Raw genomic sequence first — 16469 nt, forward strand, 5'->3', positions numbered from 1 at the left:
GTGAAATTATATGTCCACTGGCAAAATTATATAATTCCAGTATTTCCATTTAGAAGCAACAGGACATATGTAAGTACAAATTAACTGGGACAGTGGCAAAAATAATATTTTAACATAAGTTAGTATGATCAGATTAAACATTATTTAAAAATATACCTTTTCAAGTAATCTAACACTGTTTCTATCTGATGATGAAACTGGCTGTGACAGGAAAGCTGCAGGTCTAAAAGGAAAAAAGATAATAAATCCAAGTTACGTACAAGAAAGAATTCCTTCACTTGCTAGATCTGAATAATCTAAAGAAACTGTCTGCCCCGTATCTGTCCGTTACGATTTCCCTCAATTCGTCCCGGTCATCGAAAGGCAGTTTATTCTAGGGAGGGATGGTGACAATCAGAGCAGCACTTCAGCCCCATTTGTGTATCAGCCTCCCAAACGGTAAACATTTTTCCTTAATCACTATATATTTTAAGTCAACATTTTTTATAAGGTTGAATGACTTCATGAACGCTCAAAAACTTGAGTACGCAGTAAACACAAATTCAACTAACAAGAATCACATTATTATATTATCCTTGGGCTTCAGATCACAGAATTTTACTGTAACAGAGACCTTAAAATTTTAATCTTTCATGTCCAAAATCAATTTATCTTGTGCTGAATCTTGCTATAGTGACAGCACATACATTAGTTACACTTACAGTCAAGTTATAATGTTGCTTAGTTTCAGTTTCCTGCATTCTACACATAGCATTCCTACCCTCTTACATTCTCTTGGTCCTTCAGATAAACATAAAAACCTTACACATCAATTACAAAGTAAGTTATTAAATTTTTAAAGCTGTCAAAGCAATAACTTCTTCTTCATCTTCAAAGAGCTTTCAAATTCAATCACGGATGGGGTCTGCTCACTGGTCAAAGCTTTTCTACTTTATTACCACAGAGACCACTTTCAGTATCAAGCATGTTGGTGCTCTGCTTTCTGTTCATAGCCAGAAGTACAAAATTAGTAGCTTTAAAACATCTCAAGTAACAGCAAATATGCTTTTTCAAACTTTTCAAATACGAGCTCCTTGGAATCATTATCTACCTTTCAAACATAATTCAAGACCACTGAAACTGCTTAAGGCTCAACTTTGCCTCGACAGGATATAATCTAGATGTCAAAGGAAAAAATTAATCATTTACTATGACTTTATCTTAATTTTTCCAAAAAGTAACATTAAAGTGATCCAAAAGCCCTCTGAAACATGGCTAGCAATCTAAGATGCCACTAGGATGCCAGCACCAGACTGTGAGCTCCTGGAGGACAAAGACTATGTCCTTCCTGACTATTGCCAGGAACTAACATAGCGCCTGGTACTTGGAAGTGCAATACCTGTTTGTAACTAACCGATGGATTGACTGAATCAATGAATAAAACGTCACTTGAGCATGAGGTTCTAGAAATAGACACCATCAAATTTTTCTATTTGGATCATTCTTACAGAGTCTCATAAAAGACAAAAGTGGAAACATATTCTCCCTTCCTCTCCTCCTTTTCTAAATTGGAAATATGCTATCAGCCCTGCTAACATCTCAATCCAAGCCAATTTTAAAGCAGCCCTGGCTCAATCACTTGCTATACGCTTGCTACGCCAAAACTGAGGCCCACAAAATCCTAGCACTGTAACAGATAAAGAGAGAGCGTGTTGCTCCCATTATGGCAATTTATCCTAAGGAAAGAGTACATCCAAAAGAAAGTAATTAAAGACATGCTTTTTATAGTAGTAAAAAAAACTGAGGAAAATCTAAAAGTCTAAAATAAATGTTACAAAGTCATTATAAGGAAAAAATCAGTAAAATAACATTAACATAAAGAAACGACCAAAAAACTGTACTTACAGATATTAATGTTTAGAAAATTCTGAATGTATTAAATGTTTGTACATAAATCCCAAAAAAAAACTTGCAAAAAAAGTCCAATAAGTGATTTGTTAGAAATTTTAGCTAATTATTCTTCATTTTATTTCATTGTTACAATATATCTACAATTAACAAAGATATAAGGGAAATTGTAAGCGAGAGAGAGGCAATGAGAGGTCCATTTCTAAGACGAAGGATATTTAGTTGGCATGCAAGTAAGATCATACTGCCCTATATCTGAAATGCAATAAAGGAGAACTGTAGAGGTTAAAAGTCTAGAACTGTACTGCCACCACTAGAAATATCATGAAACCCTCCCTTTCAGAAATCACTGCAAAGAAAGGTTGATCCCAGAGTATACAACAAAGGTACCACCAATCACTGAATTCTGGTTTTAAGTATGGTAAAGCTTCCATCAGCTCACTCAGATCAAAAACAGCCATGAGACTTATGGAGAAAACTACTTCTATTTTGGTATCTGTGGGTGACAACTGGGTATTAAAGGGCTAATAACAGAGGCGCCTGGGTGATTCAGTGGGTTAAGCCTCTGCCTTCAGCTCAGGTCATGATCTCAGGGTCCTGGGATCGAGCCCCACATTGGGATCTCTGCTCAGCGGGGAGTCTGCTCCCCACCCCCTCTCTGCCTGCCTCTCTGCCTGTGATCTCTGTCAAATAAATAAATAAATAAAAATCTTTTTAAAAAGGGGGCTAATAACACACAGTAATTACCCTAAAAATTACACTATTTCCATGTTTTTTAATTGAATAGCTGTTATTGATCATATCCACATATGAATTTCCAAATTAACTACACTGGTACTGACATTAAGATGATGCCATACAAACAACAGTTGAACTATACATTAAAAAAGGATACTATTTTAAGTACAGTCTACTTACACTACACATTACTAATAAAACATTTTATTACAAAACAGCTTTACGGTAAAGAATTCTGAGCAACAAGCTTTCCACATGACTCAATTCTTCACCTTCCGTTTTGCTATCAAGCGCAAATAATCGTTCGTATCCCATTAAGCTTTTATTTGTCCCTCACCACCAACACCCCTCCTCTTCACTTCCCCCCTTTAATACCCCAAACCTATAACTAAAGTACCAGAAGATAATTAAAAGATCTAAAGGCCTGGAAGAGTATAAGTCTGGAATCAAAGTATATTTAATACAACCTCTTTTTCCTATGAGAAGAAAATTCCATCTGAACTAAATCTTAGGGGCTAAGTGTCTGGCTCCTATAGAATTCTGATAGTATATCTTAGTACAAAATTCTACTTCAAGAAAGAATCTTGAAGATGAATGGAGTTCATAAATAAAATCTGATCTATGAATCAATCTACTACCTCCATCAACAAACCTGAATCAAATATTTCATTTGCTCTCTCAAGGAAAGACAAACCAAAAACACAACTGAGACTGGGAAGCATCAACTATTCCCCTCAGGATGCTTTAAGAACAACAGTGATAAGAGAGTCAAACAGTGAAGCCCAGTAACTTGACTATCTCTTCAATGTCAAGGCTTCACAATAGATTTCTTCCTTTTTTTTTTTTTTTAAGGTACTCTGAAAATCAACATCACATCCAGATCTAAGAATAAAAATATATATTCCACATGTAATCCTGACCTCCATAAATCAGAAAATTACTACACAGGAAACTGCCAATAGCTCAATTTTTTTTTAAAGATTTTATTTATTTACTGGTCAGAGAGAGAGAGAAAGAGCAAGAGCATACAAGTAGGGGAAGCAGCAGGCAGAGGGAGAAACAGGTTCCCCGCTGAGCAAAGAGCCCAAAGTGGGACTTGACCCCAGCTCCCTGTGATCACGACCTGAGCCAAAGGCAGATACTTACCCAACTGAGCCACCCAGGCATCCCACCAATAGCTCGATTTCACATCTAAATTTTGACTCTTGTTATGCTGTTTGAACTTAACTAAATAAGAGTATACAGAATGACGAGAACGTCAATTCATTTAAAATTTATAATTTTCATTTAGAATTATCCTAAGCAATTTGTTTCCATATCTGTGCCTCAATTACATGGGGAAGCTGGACTAAAAGACCCCTATTTAGGTCAAAGGGTAGTCAGAAAACAAAAAATAATAAAACACCTATGTCTGGGACATAGGTGGTGAGGGACAAATAAAACACCTATGTCTGGGATTTTGTTGGTGGTGGTGGTGGTGGTGTTGTTTTAAGATTTTATTTATTTATTTATTTGACAGACAAAGATCACAAGAAGGCAGAGAGGCAGGCAGAGCAGGGGCGGGGGGTAGGGGGAGCCGGGAGCCCGATGCAGGGCTTGATCCCAGGACCCTGAGATGATGACCTGAGTCGAAGGCAGAGGCTTTAACCCACTGAGCCCCCCAGGTGCCCCTACAGTATGTCTGTTTTTGATTGCTTCTTAATAATTCTTAGTTTCAAAAAAGGTGCCCCTACAGTATGTCTGTTTTTGATTGCTTCTTAATAATTCTTAGTTTCAAAAAAGAATACATATATTCCCCAGGTGGATTATATACATTTCGAGATTTTGGCTTATATAATCTGGCATCTGTTTAAAGAGCCAAAATAGGAAAATTAATAAAGAAAACAGGCAATAAAGAAAATAATACTCCTGAAGGATATTATAATAAACCAAGGTTTAGTTTCTTCATCTGTTAAACTTCTGAATTGGGTTGAATCAGAAGTCCTCCCATTCTTTTTTTCTTTAAAGCATGGAATTCTTTTTATTAAATGGCATGTAAGACCCCCAACATATAATACAGATAAAAGAACTAGCTGCTCAGGCTGAAATGGGAAAGGGTCAGACCAGTGATGGGCTAAATTAGATTAATCCACAGCATCAGAGGGCGCTGCAGAACAGTCTGAAAACTAGGAGACTAGTTGATCTCAAAAGCTCTTAACTCTTGGCTTGTCAAAGCCACAAGTGGTTTCAAGGAAGTTCACAGACACAAAAAGGCAAAAATTCCCAAGCTTGCATTAGATAATTTCCATACGTGCTTTTTTCCCCTTCAAATATTAGATAATCCCCTATGAATCCCAACATTTAGACAAACAAGGGGGACAAATGCCTATGTATCAAAAATGTTCACTCTTTCCTGAAAATGTGGATCCACGGTGGAAAAATATTCTCTGGTTATGAGAAGAAAATTACAGATGACCCCATAGTAGAGAAGCATGGCAATTAGATGAAGATGAAACTAAATTAATGAAAAAGGAAAATAGTCAATATGAAGATCACATTTGTTTTACCTGTTGCCTAGATCATGTACAGTTCCCGATGTATTACTGGCTCTCATGCAATCATTTTCTTGGTCGTGTTGCTTAGGTGTATCTAAAGGAAAATAAACATTAATTCCTCTTTAATTATGTTTATATATTCTAATATCCAGGTATCTCTTGAAATTCTAGAAAAACTTCTGAACAGAAGAAAAAGAGAAAAATAAGACTAATATAAATGCTAACAGAAAGAGACAACTATTCAGCAGCTCTTTCTACCCATCAGTCCTGTCCCCATGCTTTAATAAAATAAATAAAATTTTAAAAAAATAAATAAAGACAACTACTCAATGGGACACCTGAGGGGCTCAGTCAGTTAAGTGTCTGCTCAGGTCATGATCCCAGGGTCCTGGGATCAAGTCCCACATCAGGCTCCTTGCTCAGCACGGAACCCGCCTCTCCCTCTTCCTGCCACTCCCCGTTTGTGTGCGCTCTCTCTCTCTCTGACAAATAAATAAATATTATCTTTAAAATAGAAAAAAAAAAAAAAGGGAAAGACAATTATTCAACTGTTAAGTATACAAATAGGACAGATAGAGAGTATCTAGAATAAACTCATAAAAAGAGTGGCAGGTTACAGAGCTGAAATAAACAACTCTAAAATTTGTATGGAACCAGAAAAGACCTCTAATAGCCAAAGGAATGTTGAAAGAGAAAACCAAAGCTGGAGGCATCACAATTTCAAACTATAAGCTGTATTACAAAGCTGTAATCATCAAGACAGTACAATACTGGCACAAAAACAGACACATAGATCAATGGAACAGAGAACCCAGAAAGGGACCAACTAACCTTCAACAAAGCAGGAAAGAATATCCAATGGAAAAAAAGACAGTCTCTTTAACAAAGGGTATTGAGAAAATTGGACAGCCATATGTACAAGAATGAAATAGGACCATTTTCTTATACTATACACAAGAACAGATTCAAAATAGATGAAAGACCTAAATGTGAGACAGGAATCCATCAAAGTCATAGAGAACACAACCGGTAACCTCTGTGACCTCGGCCGCAGCAACTTCTTGCTAGACATGTCTCCAAAGGCAAGGGAAACAAAGGCAAAAATGAACTACTGGGACTTCATCAAGAAAAAAAGCTTTTTGCACAGCAAAAGAAACAACAAAACCAAAAGGCAACCTATGGAATGGGAGAAGAAATTTGTAAATGTCTTATCAAATAAAGGGCTGATATCCAAAATCTATAAAGAACTTATCAAACACCCAAAGGACCAATAATCCAATCAAAGAAATGGACATGAATAGACATTTCTCCAATGAAGACATACAAATGGCCAACAGACACATGAAAAAGTGCTCAACATCACTCGACATCAGGAAAATACAAATCAAAACCACAATGATACCACCTCACACCAGTCAGAATGGCTAAAATTATCAAGTCAGTAAATGACAGATGCTGGGGAGGATGCGGAGAAAGGGGAACCCTCTTACACTGTTAAAGGGAATGAAATCTGCTGCAGCAACTCTGGAAATTAGTACACAGGTTCCTCAAAAAGCTGAAAATAGAGCTACCCTAAGCCCCAGCAATTGCACTACTGGGAATTTACCCCAAAGATACAAATGTAGTGATCTGCTCTGCCAACATCTATGGCAACAATGTCCACAACAGCCAAACTATGCAAAGAGCCCAGATGTCCACTGACAAATGAGTGGATAAAGAGGTGGTATATATATATACAACAGAATATTAAGCAGTCATCAAAAAACTGAAATCTTGCCATTTGTAAATGACATGGGTATCATGCTATGCAAAATAAGTCAATCGTAGAAAGACAATTATTATATGATCTCACTGATATGTGGAATTTTAGAAACAAAACAAGATCATGAGGAAGAGTGAAAAAAAAAAAGACAAAATCAGAGAGGGAGACAAACCGAAAGAGATTTTTTTTTAAGGTTTTTTTTTTTTTTTAAGATTTTATTTATTTATTTATTTGACAGGTAGAGATCACAAGGAGGCAGAGAGGCAGGCAGAGAGAGAGAGAGAGGGAAGCAAGCACCCTGCTGAGCAGAGAACCCCATGCGGGACTCGATCCCAGGACCCCAAGATCATGACCTGAGCCGAAGGCAGCGGCTGAACCCACTGAGCCACCCAGGTGCCCCCGAAAGAAACTCTTTTTTTTTTTTTTAAAGATTTTATTTATTTATTTGTCAGAGAGAGAGAGGGAGAGAGAGCGAGCACAGGCAGACAGAATGGCAGGCAGAGGCAGAGGGAGAAGCAGGCTCCCTGACGAGCAAGGAGCCCGATGTGGGACTCGATCCCAGGACGCTGGGATCATGACCTGAGCCGAAGGCAGCTGCTTAACCCACTGAGCCACCCAGGTGCCCCCGAAAGAAACTCTTAATGAAAGGAAATAAGGGGCGCCTTGTTGGCTCAGTTAGTTAAGTGTCTGCCTTTGGCTCAAGTCATAATCCCAAGGTCCTGGGATCTAGCACTACATTGGGACTCCCAGCTCAACCAGGAGCCTGCTTCTCCCTCCCCTTCTGCTGCTTCCCGCACTTGTGTTCTCTTGCTGTCAAATAAATAAATAAAATCTTTAAAAAAATATATATTAAAATAAACAAAGGAAACAAATTGAGAGTTGTTGGAGGGGAGGAGGCTGGAGAGATGGGGTCACTGGGTGATGGACATTAAGGAGGGCACATATTGATATAATGAGCACTGAGTTTCATATGCAACTGATGAATCACTAAATTCTACCTCTGAAACTAATAATACACTCTATGTTAACTCAACTGAACTGAAATAAAATTTTTTTTTTCAAATGATAGGTTTATACTAAACCAAATTTCAAAAAAAGTGCCAGTCTGTAGTTCTCCAATATGATATAGTCTTGCTTCTTGTTTTGGTACACAGATCATGCAATTACCACATAAATCAGCAAGGCCAGGGGTGCCTCGGTAGCCAGCTCAGTTGTTAAGCATCTGCCTTTAGCTCAGGTCATGATCCCAGGGTCCTACGATCAAGCCGCGCTTCGGGCTCCCTACTCGGCAGGGGTCCTGCTTCTCCCTCTCCCACTCCCCATTTTGTGTTCCCTCTCTCACTGTCTCTGTCAAATAATCTTAAAAAAAAAAAAATCTAAAAAAACAATCTTAAGGGGCACCTCGGTGGCTCAGTGGGTTAAAGCCTCTGCCTTCAGCTCAGGTCATGGTCCCAGGATCCTGGGATTAAGCCCCGCATCAGGCTCCCTACTAAGGAGGGAGCCTGATTCCCCCTCTCTCTCTCTGCCTGTGTCTCTGCCTACTTGTGATCTCTGTCAAGTAAACAAATAAAATCTTTTAAAAATCTTTAAAAAAAACTTAAAATCTTAAAGAAAAAACTTAAAAAAAATTAGCAATGCCAAAAAAATTATACTATTTAGCATATTTCAGCTCAGCATCTACATCAGTCAATTTATTTATTTATGCCTCAATGCATCAATAATTATGTGCCACTGCTATACTAACAAGGACAAAGAAAGAAAAGGTAGAGACCTGGCTTCAAGGAGTCAGTCTAGGAAAAAGACTACTGAGGAGTAGAGAATGATGGCATGCTGCTATAGTATTAGGAGAGAAAGATGCACAGAAATGCGAGGAGACAGAAAGGCACCTGGCCTAGGAATGGGGAATGTGATGAGGACATAAAGGTACTGGGAGAAGAGGGTACAAGTTCGGTGTGGTATAGCATAGGGTATATCTGAGTGGAAGCATGGGAGGAAACAAGATTGGTGCAGAAAGCCATGGCTCCATTACAGAATATTTGCTATTCCAGGAACTCCTCTTCTTTTAACATGTTAGCTTCTGAAAGACTGTCCCTATATATACATGTGTCCAAAGTGTTACTGTATAAGAATCCATGTGTGTGGGGCACCTGGGAGGCTCAGTGGGTTAAGCCTCTGTCTTGGGCTCAGGTCATGATCTCAGGGTCCTGGGATGGAGCTCCACATTGGGCTCACTGCTCAGCGGGGAGCCTGCTTCTCCCTCTCTCCCTACTTGTGATCTCTGTCAAATAAATAAAATCTTAAAAAAAAAAAAAGGGGCGCCTGGGTGGCTCAGTGGGTTAAGCCGCTGCCTTCGGCTCAGGTCATGATCCCAGGTCCTGGGTTCGAGCCCCGCATCGGGCTTTCTGTTCAGCAGGGAGCCTGCTTCCTCCTCTCTCTCTGCCTGCTTCTCTGCCTACTTGTGATTTCTCTCTGTCAAATAAATAAATAAAATCTTTAAAAAAAAAAAAAAACCCAATGTGTGAACTTTTCCTTTTAATCCACCATAACAGGGGCACTTGGGTGGCTCAGTGGGTTAAGCTGCTGCCTTCGGCTCAGGTCATGATCCCAGGGTCCTGGGATGGAGTCCCACATCGGTTCTCTGCTCAGCGGGGATCCTGCTTCCCTTCCTCTCTCTCTGCTTGCCTCTCTGCCTACTTGTGATCTCTGTCAAATAAATAAATAAAATCTTAAAAAAAAAAAAAAAAAGATTTTATTAATCCACCCTAACAGTATGTTGTATTATGAACATTTTCAGTATCCTCTGCTTTTGCACCTACTAATGATGATGGGATTACTGATATTCATAAAACATTCTAAAAATGAACACAAATACAAGAATTGTATCACAAAACTAGTAGACAACAATAAACTAATTAGGAACAACATAAACACTACTTGCTGGTGGTAGGCAAAGATGAGGAACATTTCTTCCCCCTGAAGGTGCTAGAAAGCCATCGAAGTATAGTACACCAAGAGATGAAAAGGACCATATTTTCATATTTACACTACAGAAGGATCACTGATAACCATTTGCAACACAGAATAGGTAGAATATGGAGGCAGAGTAGCTAGTTAAAACACAATTAAAGGCAAGAAATAGAAAACCAAACTATAGCACTTAAGATGTGAAGAGAACAGAGGGGACGGACACAACAAGGTCATGAGGTTAAAACAAAACTGAACTCACCAGAACAAAGCAAACCAAGCTGCAGCAGACAATGACTCCTACCATAAATACACTAGAACTGCAAAATAAAATGTAAGAAAAAGAAAGGAATACCCAGAAGCGCAAATAAAAATCATCACATGCCAGGACTAAAGATGGAAAGAATTTAAGCTCAAACTGAGACACAAAGGCTAAATGGCAGGCTCCGAAGCTGAACAATGGAGATTTAATGCCTGCATAACAAGAAACATGATCTCGGGCCTCTCAGCCTCCAATCTGAGAAACTGCCATAAGGCCAGAACATTGCAAAGGCTGCTCAGCCCCTGAAAAGATTATAAAAATTCTGCCAGCTTAACCAGGGAAGTAACAGGGAAGCCTGCTATCTACCTGGAGTCCTGGGTTTAAAAGAAAAAAAGGGGGGGGCGGGGGAAGAAATTTTAAATCTACCTAGCCTCCTCAAAGGGAGGTATGAAATCCAAAATTATATTGGCTACTTGTGGGAATCCCAAACTAAAGACGTTAACTGCCTAGTTCAAGGGAAATACCAGAGACCCTACGCCACCGTGCAGAGATCATTCCACAACCCAGAGCCCAGGTGACTCCTTCAGAGGTGGGTCCACTGAAGTTGAGGTCACAATCCAAAAAAAAAAAAAAAAAAAAAAAAAAAAAATTTTTTTTTTTTTTTTTTTTTTTTAATTTTATTTTTAAGTAATCCCTTCACCCAACCATGGGGCTTACATTCAAAACCCCAAGACCAAGAGTCACATGCTCTTCTGAATGAGCCAGCCAGGCAACCCCACAATCAAGTATTTTAATAGGAAACAAACGACTATGAAAATGAGCAGACAGGGGCATCTGGATGGCTCAGTCAGGTTAAGCATTTGCCTTCAGCTCACATCCCAGGGTTCTAGAATCGAGCCCCACATTGGACTCCCTGCTCAGCAGAGAGCCTGCTTCTCCCTCTCCCTCTGCCTGCCACTCCGTCTGCTTGTGCTTTCTCCCTATGTCAAATAAATAAATAATATTTAAGAAAAGAAAAAAAAAGAAAATGAGTGGGCAGAACACACAGAAGCAGAAGTATCTGAAACACAGGGATATTTAAAAAATTGAATAAGATCAAATCAATACATTTAAAATATTTGGCAAAAAAAACAAGAACCATAATGAAATAAGATGATATCATGAAAAAGAACAGGCAATTTTTGAGAAAGAAGCAAATGAAAAGAAATGAAAAGCACATCCATGAAAGCCAAACACTAAATGGACATGTCAAAAAAGAGATTAAATATAACTAAAAAGATAATTAGTGAACCATAAGCCTAGAGCTACAAAGACATTATAAATACAAATGAGAAATTTAAGATACATGAAGGACTGAATCAGAAGTCCCAACAACAAGAGCTCCAGAAGGAAGCGTCAAAAGAATGACTGAGACAGTGTTAGAAGAAATATTACTGAAGAAGTTTCCAAAATGTGAGCCTTTAAGTTAAATAAGCTCACACAGGCCCAAAATTTAAATAAAAATAAGTCCACATTTAGACACATCTAAATAATACAAAACTAAGTACAAGTCTTAAAAGCAACCAGAGATTAAAAATTACCTACAAAGGAATGAACATTGAACTGACAACAGAGGTCTCAGAAACAACAGAAAGCAGAAAACAACGCAATCGTATGATTGATGTTGTAGGAAAATTGAGCTTTGGAGGCACCTGGGTGGCTCAGTGGGTTAAGCCTCTGCCTTCAGCTCAGGTCATGATCTCAGGGTCCTGGGATCAAGCCCCGAGTCGGGCTCTCTGCTCAAGAGGGAGCCTGCTTTCCCCCCTCTGACTGCTGCTCTGCCTACCTGTGATATCTCTCTCTCTGTCAAATAAATAAATAAAATCTTTAAAAAAAAAAAAAAGGAAAATTGAGCTTTGATCTAGAATTGTATATCCAGCCAAACTATCATTCAGAAATTAGTGAAAATAAAGACATTTTTCACAGGAAAACTAAGAGATTTTACTATCCAGGGTCCACCACAGAAAGAATTAAAGAATATACTTTGAGATAAACTTTTTTTTTTTCATCTGCGGCCATGAATAAAAATCTTTTTTTTTTTTTTTAAGATTATTTATTTATTTATTTGACAGAGAGAGATCACAAGCAGGCAGAGGGGGAGGAGGAAGCAGGTTCTCTGCCGAGCAGAGAGCCCGATGCGGGGCTCGATCCCAGGACCCTGAGATCCTGACCTGAGCCGAAGGCAGCGGCTTAACCCGCTGAGCCACCCAGGCGCCTCTGAATAAAAATCTTAAGAACAAAAACAAAACTTTTTTTTTCAAGATTTTATTTATTTGCGGCACCTGGGTGGCTCAGTCATTGGGCGTCTGGCTTTGGCTTGGTCATGGTCCCACCAGGCATTGGGCTCCCTGCTGGGTGGGAAGCCTGCTTCTCCCTCTTCCACTCCCCCTGCTTGTATTCCCTCTCTCACTATGTCTCTCTGTCAATAGAGAGATAGATAGATAGATAGATTTTATTTATTTATTTGACAGGGGGAGAGAAAGAGTGAGGGAGAGCATAAGCAGAAGGAGCAACAGGCAGAGGGAGAAGGAGAAGCAGACTCCCCACTGACCAGGGAGCCAGACAAAGGACTTCATCCCAGGATTCTGGAATCGTGAGGACAGATGAGCCGAGGACAGATGCTTAACTGACTGAGCCATCCAGGTGCCCCTTTAGACTTTTTTTTAAAAGCCTTTATTTGGGCGCCTGGGTGGCTCAGTGGTTAAAGCCTCTGCCTTCGGCTCAGGTCATAACCCCGGGGTCCTGGGAGCCCTCACGTCAGGCTCTCTGCTCAGCAGGGAGCCTGCCTCCTCCTCCTCTCTCTCTCTGCCTGCCTCTCTGCCTACTTGTGATCTGTCTGTCAAATAAATAAAAATCTTTAAATAAATAAATAAATAAATAAAAGCCTTTATTTATTTATCAGAGAGAGCATGAGCATGGGAAGGGGCAGAGGGATGAGCAAACTCCCTGCTGCCTGGGAAGCCCCCTACTTGGGGCTCAGTGCCAGGACCCTGAGATCTTGACCTGAGCTAAAGTCAGACACTTAACTGAGCCATCCAGGAGTCCTGCAATAGTTTAGATTGTTTTTGTTTTGATTTGTTTTTTTTTTTTAAGATTTTATTAATTTGACAGAGATCACAAATAGGCAGAGAGGCAGGCAGAGAGAGAGGAGGAAGCAGGCTCCCTGCCGAGCAGAGAGGCCGATGTGGGGCTCGATCCCAGGACCCTGGAATCATGACCCGAGCCGAAGGCGAGGCTTTAACCGACTGAGCCACCCAGGCGCCCCTTGATTTGGTCTTTAAAGTAAATATGCAGTTAGTCCTCAGGGATCCACCTTTCCTTGACCCCATCCTTCCTGCATTTTGCAGATATGACCACTATCCTGAATCTTACGTCTATTCTGATGTACGTTTGTAAAAATGACTTTACTACAGGTGTATGGATCTACCTATACAGAACTCTTCTGGCATATGAATAAATTTCTCTTACTATACTCAAAATGTCCCATGTAAATGTTTATATTTTGAACTAGGATCTAAGGAGGGTTCATTCATTGCTTTTGGCTGTTTTGTCCTCTTACTGCTTTATTCTAGAATAATGCCCCTACCCCCCTCCTTTTTCAGTGACATTGTTAGGAATTGTTTTTAACGATCGTTTTGTGTTTAGCTTAACCAACACATTTACTGATTTTTTTTCTCTTTTTGGCCAAGATTACAGCTTTTATTTTCCTTTTCAGAAGTATATCTCATCGGGCACCTGGGTGGCTCAGACAGTTAAGAATCTGCCTTCACCTCAGGTCCTGATCCCAGGGGAGGCCGCTTTTCTCTCTCCTGCTGCTCCCGCTGCTTGTGTTTTCTCCCTCTCTCTCTCAAATAAATAAATTAATTAAATCTTTTTTAAAAAATCTAAAATATGGGGCACCTGGGTGGCTCAGTGGTTTAAGCCTCTGCCTTCAGCTCAGGTCATGATCTCAGGGTCCTGGGACTGAGCCCCACATCAGGCTCTCTGCTCAGCGGGGAGCCTGCTTCCCTCTCTGCCTCTGCCTGTTGCTCTGTCTACTTATGATCTCTCACTCTCTATCAAATAAATTAATAAAATCTTTTAAAGAAAAATCTAAAATATTGCAAAGCTTTGACAAAAAGTGTTTGGTGAAGAGGTTACTTATATTATTCCCTGCACCTTTAATATGCTGAAATATAATTCTTTTAAAAAACAATTTATGGGGTGCCTGGATGGCTCAGATGTTAAGCGTCTACCTTCAGGTCAGGTCACAATCCCAGGGTCCTCGGATCAAGCCCCACATTGGGCTCCCTGCTGAGCAGGGAGCCTGCTTTTCCCTCTCCCACTCCCCCTGATTATATTCCCTCTCTCACTGTGTCTCTTTCTGTCAAATAAATAAATAAAATCTTTAAAAAAAAAAATTTTTAAAGAGAATTTCGAGTAAGATGTAATATGTAAAGTATAGGAGGAAAAAGTTGTTTACTACAAAAAAGTTGTAGTAAACAAAAAAAGTTGTAGTTGTTGGGAGGCCTGGGTGGCTCAGTGTTTTTTAAAGCCTCTGCCTTCGGCTCAGGTCATGATCCTGGGGTCCTGGGATTGAGCCCCGCATCAGGCTCTATGCTCAGTGGGGAGCCTGCTTCCTCCTCTCTCTCTGCCTGCCTCTCTGCCTACTTGGGATCTCTGTCTCCAATAAATAAATAAAATCTTTAAAAAAAAAAAAAAGTTGTAGTTGTATACTACAAAAAAGCATAAAATAATATTAAGATCCCCCAGCTCACAACAAAGCTCTAACCAATTTGGGGGGGGGGGAAGGAATCCTAAGAGTACAAATTCTACAATATCTCGAGGACAGCATTACCTCAAAGGACCTATCAAACACTTCTAAAATATGAATTTCCACTGCACTTCCTAAAGAGACACAAGTATGTCCTCACTTTCAAGGCAGACAAGAAATCTCCAAATTGACATGAGGACTAATTTCATGGTTTCACAGGACTTAAACTAAGTCTTGTACAAGAGTAATGGTCTTTCCAAGTTGAAGTGAAAACAAAATGCCAAATATGCCAAGAGTTCTAAGAGTCATTCCATTATCCTAAGTAATGCTCTATCTGAAGCTTTGTCATTCATCAAACTGTGCAGTCTTTCCTATGTCTACTCTTTTTGCTAGGGCCTATCCCAAGCCTTGCTCTCTAATCTATGACCCTTCCTAACCAGTGTCCTCTTCTTGTGTACTTGACTCCCAAACCAATCATCCACCCCAGCTATGTTCACCCTTTTCTTCCTAAGTCCTATGGACTTAAGTTCATGCCACGACCTTTGGCCTGCATGAACTCAAATATGGCCTACATCTATCACATTCTCCATTCTGGCTACATCATTCACAGGTATTTTAACGTATTTATTCCTTCTCTTATTCACCTAACATTTACTGAACTCCGTAACAATTTCTTGTACACAAATACTAGGCAACCAGGGAAAATGGAATATAAAATGGGTTATCAGGTATTATAGAGAAATTCATTTTAGGTGTGATAGTGGTATAATAGTGTGATAGGTATGACAGTGGTATAACAGCTGAGAAAACTGAGATTTTTTTTATTCTTTTTTTTTTTAAAGATTTTATTTATTTATTTGACAGAGAGACCACAAGTAGACAGAGAAGCAGGCAGAGAGAGAGAGGGAAGCAGGCTCCCCGCCGAGCAGAGAGCCCGATGCGGGACTCGATCCCAGGACCCCGAGATCATGACCCGAGCCGAAGGCAGCGGCTTAACCCACTGAGCCACCCAGGCACCCCAGAAAACTGAGATATTATAGAATTACTATAATTTTTTAGATGTGACATTACCATGGTAGTTATACAGCAAAAGTCTTTATTTTTATGGGAATACATGCTGAAACACTTAGAGTGAAGTGTTAAAATATCTAGAACTCCAACTTGGTTTAGCAAAAACACATACATACACATATAAAGCAATGTAGCCGATGATGATAGTTAAAACAGGTGGTATTCAAGTAATTATTGTACTATTCTTTCATGTTAAACAGCTGTGGGCTTCTACACAAAATCTTGTAAGCAAATGTTTATAGCAGTATTACTCATAATAGTGAAACAGTGGAAACAACCCAAATGTCCATCAATGGATGACGGATAAGCAAAATATGGTTTAGTCATACAACAGAATATATTCATAAAAAGTAATGAAGTACTGGGGCGCAAGTACTGGGTGGCTCAGTGGGTTAAAGCTTCTGCCTTCTGCTCAGGTCATGATCCCAGAGTCCTGGGATCAAGCCTTGAATCCGGCTC

General features: G+C 39.6%; 1 protein-coding gene and 1 non-coding gene across 2 annotated transcripts in view; both read right to left on the bottom strand.

The window, feature by feature from the left end:
- HAUS6 (HAUS augmin like complex subunit 6) overlaps window positions 1-16469 on the bottom strand; it is a 43266-nt gene that overhangs the window by 6947 nt on the left and 19850 nt on the right. The window contains exons 12-13 of the mRNA XM_047699697.1: window positions 5172-5253; window positions 157-223 (exon numbers count right to left, since the gene is read on the bottom strand). Of these exons, the coding sequence (XP_047555653.1) occupies window positions 157-223; window positions 5172-5253 (149 nt within the window). The remainder of the gene's footprint in view (window positions 1-156; window positions 224-5171; window positions 5254-16469) is intronic.
- Window positions 304-434, bottom strand: LOC125084179 (small Cajal body-specific RNA 8). Its single transcript, XR_007122528.1, has one exon. It is a non-coding gene; the product is annotated as a small Cajal body-specific RNA 8 (non-coding RNA).

The sequence above is a fragment of the Lutra lutra genome, chromosome 13 (genome assembly GCF_902655055.1).
Source record: "Lutra lutra chromosome 13, mLutLut1.2, whole genome shotgun sequence".
Taxonomy (NCBI): domain Eukaryota; kingdom Metazoa; phylum Chordata; class Mammalia; order Carnivora; family Mustelidae; genus Lutra; species Lutra lutra.